The sequence below is a fragment of the Corylus avellana genome, chromosome ca6 (genome assembly GCF_901000735.1).
Source record: "Corylus avellana chromosome ca6, CavTom2PMs-1.0".
Lineage (NCBI taxonomy): Eukaryota > Viridiplantae > Streptophyta > Magnoliopsida > Fagales > Betulaceae > Corylus > Corylus avellana.
Window position 1 is genome coordinate 6,451,941 of NC_081546.1, and position 6,088 is coordinate 6,458,028.

General features: G+C 35.0%; 1 protein-coding gene across 1 annotated transcript; it reads right to left on the reverse strand.

Moving 5' to 3' along the window:
- Nucleotides 1-1,113: 1,113 nt before the first annotated feature.
- LOC132185082 (triacylglycerol lipase OBL1-like) lies at nt 1,114-4,278 on the reverse strand. Its single transcript, XM_059598905.1, has 5 exons — nt 4,002-4,278; nt 3,348-3,541; nt 3,198-3,231; nt 1,525-2,141; nt 1,114-1,437 (listed from the first exon to the last, which is right to left on the reverse strand). Exons 1-5 carry the CDS (start codon nt 4,276-4,278, stop codon nt 1,114-1,116), a joined length of 1,446 nt encoding a protein of 481 aa, XP_059454888.1.
- Nucleotides 4,279-6,088: the final 1,810 nt, after the last annotated feature.

Genomic DNA, 6,088 nt, shown 5'->3' on the forward strand with positions numbered 1-6,088 from the left:
GATTGAAGATTTGAAAAGGTAGGTTGCGGAGTTAACACAGCATCTAGCGGCGCAAAACTTGGAGATGTATTGCGATATTGATGGTCGTAATTCAAAATCCAATTTCGAGAACACATATCACAAGTGTGTTCTGTTTCAGGAACAACGTGTTCCGGATGAACGATATGGAGACTTAGACTTCGGAGTTAAGTTTGTTGATGAAGAGTTTCAATATGAAGAAGACGTTGAAGATCATTCGCAATGTTTTGTGGATTGGAATTCTCCACCAACTTATGATATATATGTTGACGATGAAAATTTTAGAGGTGGAGGAAAATTTTATTTTCAATGAAGAAGAAATAGTTGATCCTTTTTGGGAGATTTATATGCCGCACGAATGGGGGCAGATAAATGAATACCGTGTGAAGATTGAAGCATCTCAATACGATATGAAGAGTTTTCAAACTACTATTTCCAGTCATGTTGTGATGGGTTGTAAATTGTTTCTCTTCCGGTATCAAGTTGCATTGATTTTGAGAAGTACAGGATGGAAGGGATTAATTGGATATCCAAAAGATCGAGAAAAATATGATTTAAACTTGAGGGCGAGTTCTTTCCAACTTGGAGAGACTGATGCAGGAGGAATTTTAGAAAATTATTATTTTAATTATGCATGTGTGTTTTAGTTTCCCTTTTCAATAAGGATTGGGTTTTTCCTTTCATATTAGGATTTGTTTTTCTTTTCTAATTAAGTTTGCTTTTCCTTTTCCTTGTTAATTTAGGAGATGTCTAGCCTATATAAAGGCATCTAGTCTTTGTTGTTTTTCAATTCAGTTTATACTATCAATTAAATTTAAGTCTTTTAGAGTTATTTCTCTGTTTGCTTATTTAAGGCACTTAGAGATTTTCTCTTCCCTATTTGTTATTTTCTCTCCTCCTAAGTTCCCTTTTCTATCTTCAAATCTTAGTTTTTGCTGCTTTTATACGCTGTCAGAACAACCTACTTCTGCCCGGCGTCAGCGTTACATAATTACATTACATGGAAATGCCCAATATTTTTATTGAATTATCCAAAATAATTTAGTACAATACGCAATACATTGCACAAATTCTAAATACAATTACATGACCCAATTAACTCTTTTTCTTTTGCATCAATTTGTTACATTGATAAGTGGATAATCTGTATGGTAGTTCCATATCTAGCGGGGTTTGAAGATCAACAGGTAGAGATCCCAATCGGGTAGCATTAACATAATCTTGAAGACAATGTGCTGCTAATCCAGGAAATACCAACCCAACCACCCTAACCATTTTCATTAACCAACTTTCCTTATAGTCTGGACCCTCTGTATATGGGATCATCAAACTTCGAACCAGCTCCCAAGCTGCGTTTACACGCTTCAGTATGAACCATTGTAATGAGAAGTAGTTCTTATACGGCTCCTCCGATCGAACCTGGACTCCAAATCAAAAGGCCTAGTGTTAATCTAAAATGTAAGAGAGAGAGAAAGAGAGGGAGAGAGAGAAAAAGACAGAACTGACCTCCCCTTTATAGCAGCAGCTATTGTAGTAGAGGCAGGGCCCCCAGTGGTCATACAAGAGAGTTTGATCATCATAAGGAATCCTAGGCAGCATGTCATTGCTGTAAACACACCTCAAATACCTGACATCATATTTGTTCAACTTCTCCTTCATATAATCCCCGAGTTGTCTGTCTCCCACCCTTGGCTGCCCAAAAGTGTACACCCCCTCCAACCTATCCAACAACATTGCCTCCTCGTGTATTGCTAGAATCGTCACAAACAGAATTGCTAATGCTCCACCGAAGCTGTGTCCTGTGACTATAAACTTTGCACTCTCATTCTCCTGCAATATATCTTTCAGCCTTTGTCTGATTACGTAGTAAGCAAATTGTGGTTGATTGCGTCCTTGTTGTATTTCTTTGGGCCAGCCTTTGTCCTTCTGCAAGCCCAGAGCTTTCATAAAGCCACCATGGACATTTCCTGCCCCCTTGAGCTCAAACCACGAGAGATCAACACTTGTCTGCCATGCAACTGGATCGAATGGGTGGGTGCCACTAAATGCAACCACGATCAAGTTAGGTTGAGCTCTTGTGTCTTGCAACATCATGGCTTGAGTTGAATATTGTCCTAGGAAATCTGTCAAGCTTTGTATTACATTTGTTTGTTTTCTACGTGCTCGAAAGCCAAGAGAAAAAAAAATTGTATAATTATTAATTGCAAGCAAAGCATGCATGTACTAATTAAAAGCAACGTACAATAGAAGAAGAAGTCTCTTAAAAAATAATAAAAGAAATGAAGGAATCAACTATCAACAAGTTTATAGTAACAGATAGTAAAAACTGTTTGTTATTAAAATTTTAGTTAGTTATACATGATCTAGTGTAGATCAAATCAGAAAAGCTGAAGATTTGCTTGAAAACACTGGCGGCTATAAAAAAAAAAATCTTAATTTGAGATACAATTTGACTTTATTAGCATATGACAGAGAAGCACTACATCATATTAAAAACAACTAAAATCCTATCGCTTCACCATTAGTAGAAGACGAAGAATATCCCAACCTTATAAAGTAAGTTAAAATTAAAGCTTGGTGTATATTATTTAAAAAGCAAAAATTCGACAACAATAATTCAATAATTCAAGTTATTTTTATCAATGAATGCTCGGCATGTCGCACCATGTGCATGAGCTTATAAACAAGGCGAAAGACAAAGGTAACATGCATGTAGACTAACCCAAAAAAAAAGAAAGGAAAATATACACCCAGATTTGTTGGCTTTGCTGTAATAAGATAACTCTTATTGTTAGAAGATCGAAGGTGTCAATCTTATAGGCTAAATAAAAGTTAGGCATGCAATCATGGACGGAATAAGAATTTTTTTAATTAGAGGAACCAAATTCTAAATGAGGGAATAAATTTAGTTTTGATACTTAATTTTTAAGCCTAAAAATAATTTTTAACTTAATAAGAAAAATTGAAAACCAAGATCAAAAAGCCAGGGCTCTCAATGCTAAGTGTACGTTCTTCTGGTATTTTCGTGATGATTTTTTGGTCTTAGGTGAATATTATTTTTTAAAAAAACAAAAAAGAAGTGGTTTTAAAAGCCACTTTTGGGTGTGAAAAGATTGGTGTAAAGAAATGAAAGTAAGTGTAGCATTAATATACTTAAGGTTGCATGCTTCGAATCTTACCGTTCCAGAAATTGTAGAACCCCAAGTATTTCATCTGCGGAAAAAATGAAGAAGATATTGAATCATGATCATTGATGGGCAATGGGCATCATAAAATTAAACAAATGCATGTATTATATATGTTTTGGCAAGTAAATGATATATAGTTACACTCCATAGATCTCGGATGGTGGTTTGAGCGAATGCTTCATTTTCATATGCCAATTTGGAGGCCATCATAGCGAGGGATGCGTTATATTTTGGGTTATTAGGTCGAATGCTTTTGTCTAATTCCACTCTTTTATCAAGATTTCCCACCACAGATGTGAACGTGGCTGATGGCCTATTCGGCCACACAAAATTTCCTGCATAAATTAACCCAATCATGGTTTGATTATGCATTAATTAATTACAATTGCATTATAACACTTGCATATAGTATATATAGCATTAATACTACTATGGCTATGCATGCATACAATTTCGGGAAATTTCTTTATTTGTTATAAAAAATAAAATAAAAAATTACAAAGATTTAGGCGTTGGTTTCGAATGTAACGGAATTTACAAAAATCTTCAAGCCTGAATTTTTGCAATTTTGTTATTAAAAAAAATAGGGATATTTTGGAAATTTTTATAATATTTTATAAAAATTCGTAATGGAGTAGGGACATTGCAAAAAAAATTGAAATTTTGATACCACAAATGAGTTTTTGAACTCTTGAGAAATAATTTTAAAACGTGTGAAAGTTGAGGGGAATTTTGTAAAATTTCTTCCAGAAATTATTAGCTACGGTACATAAAATAAATAAAAATTCGTCGAACCTTCTAAAATATTTGAAAAAAGATTCAGCCACTGCTCCAACATTTTCCCTATCTGAAGCATGGGCTTTCCCCAATAAAGGAGGAGTTTCTGCACAAAGAGGGAGATGAATATGACCCATCGGCGCCTAAAATCTTCCTTTCCCTCCTTCGTGCGCTGGATGAATCTACTGGTTTCTGATGTAGAGGAAAGCAGAAAGTGAACAAGATCATATAAACTTGCATTTTCTGGCTTAAGCAACATATAATTGTCGCAGAATTGACTCTCATAAGGTGCCATGGCTTAATTAGAAGCAATCAATTGAAGATGATTGATGAGTTTCTATATATGTCAACGTCTCAATTGAGAATACTTTGGAAATATAGGAAAGTGATTTCATATTGTTATATATGTACTATACTTCTTTTGAGTGTCTCAGTTTGAAAAGGAATTGGTAAGAGATCCTACTCTTCAGCAGCTTCTCTCCTTTGAAAAATGGGTTGCTTTGAATACTTCAAGATGTGCCATCTTGTGGGCACACTTAATTGTAAAAATGAGACATTTATCACCTTGTCTTTGAAATTATTCCTACATACTCTCGTATTATTTTCTTTTTATTTTATGGATTAAGAGCAGTAAAGACTCCTTTAATTACAATCTCTTTTCACTCTCTTCATATTGAATTGAATAGAATAGAATAGGAAAAACAATTATAGCAAATATCACGTACGAAACATAAAAAACTCACAAAACACGCTCATTAATTATGTTGCTTAGTAAAAGAGCATTAACAACAAGTGAGCCTAATGCCTATTTGACAATATTCTCCTTCAATTATGTCCTCCCGACTCCCGAGTCATAGCCACTGTTCTGTCTGGTTTGACAGGTTTTGTTTCTTTTTCCCTTTCGGAAGTTTCCCTTTCACCAAGGGTCCATGACAGCTTGGCGCAAAAATGGGAATACTGAAATGACTAGAGATTATGTTCATTGTTCACTATGAATATTATTAAATATGATTGATATATTGATTTTTGAAAGTTTTCCATTTGATAAATTTATGGGCAATATAATTTATTTTATTATTTTGTTTTTGGGGAAGGAAAATGGGCAATCCTTCTTGAGAACAGTGATGTATGATCTCGATCTGATTCTCTATTACCATTCTTACAATCACGGCCAAGAAATTTCTAATTGATGTTGGGTATAATTATGAGAAATTATTCTTTTTCTTCTACTTTTTAATTGGATTTGTGGATCCAGGTGAGTTCCACACGTAAAGATCCAATATTGATTTCGAAAAATAAAAAGATGAGAGAAAGACTATGAAATAATATATAGCATGTCTCATATAATTATATATATGTTAACCAATCAGCCGTGACTCACTCCTCTACAGCTCATGAAGATATGGTGCTGCATCAAGAAGGAAATATCCCATCAGACACGCCCAATCAATCAGAGAAATATCATACACCAAGACTTAAGGAAATACAATCAAAGCATGGGTGAAAATAAGGAAAGACATATCAAGCTGTACAAGGAAATTCTCTAGAAAACCAATGACTACTCTGTACACACTCTGTTTATATATATCCATGTACATGACAATATTTATTTGAATAAAAGAATTATCTCTTTATCGTATATTTACATGGTAAGGAATCTACTGATCTCAATCCTGAGTACCTACTGTGGCTCAAAAAGGATCAGTTTGTGATGAGTTGGCTCAATGCCTCTCTCACAGACAAGGTGATTTCCACCTTGTATGGCTTAACTACTGCCCGGCAGGTTTGGGTATCTTTATCCAACCGTTATGCCTCTCAATCCCGCGCTCGGGTCCACCATCTCAAGAGGCAATTGCAGAATCTTCATCAAGGTAGCAAATCCTGTATTGACTATCTTCACGATGCCAAACTCTTGGCTGATCAGCTTGCAACAATTGGTAAGCCAGTTGAGGATGAGGATCTCATTTCATATGTAATTGGTGGTTTGAATGCCTCTTATACCACTTTTATAACTGCTTGTTCCTTTGCCCTGGATGATTCCACCATGAAGTTTGATGACTTTCAATCAAAATTGCTCTCCCACGAGGTATTATTGGAGGAGCAGA

Excerpts from the sequence above, each read along its gene's own strand:
- LOC132185082 (XM_059598905.1), bottom strand. The coding sequence starts at position 4,278 with ATGGCACCTTATGAGAGTCAATTCTGCGACAATTATATGTTGCTTAAG. Across the intron at positions 3,232-3,347 it reads CCATCCGAGATCTATGGAGT|ATGAAATACTTGGGGTTCTA; the intron begins GTAACTATATAT and ends TTTTTTCCGCAG. Across the intron at positions 1,438-1,524 it reads GCTGCTGCTATAAAGGGGAG|GTTCGATCGGAGGAGCCGTA; the intron begins GTCAGTTCTGTC and ends TTTGGAGTCCAG.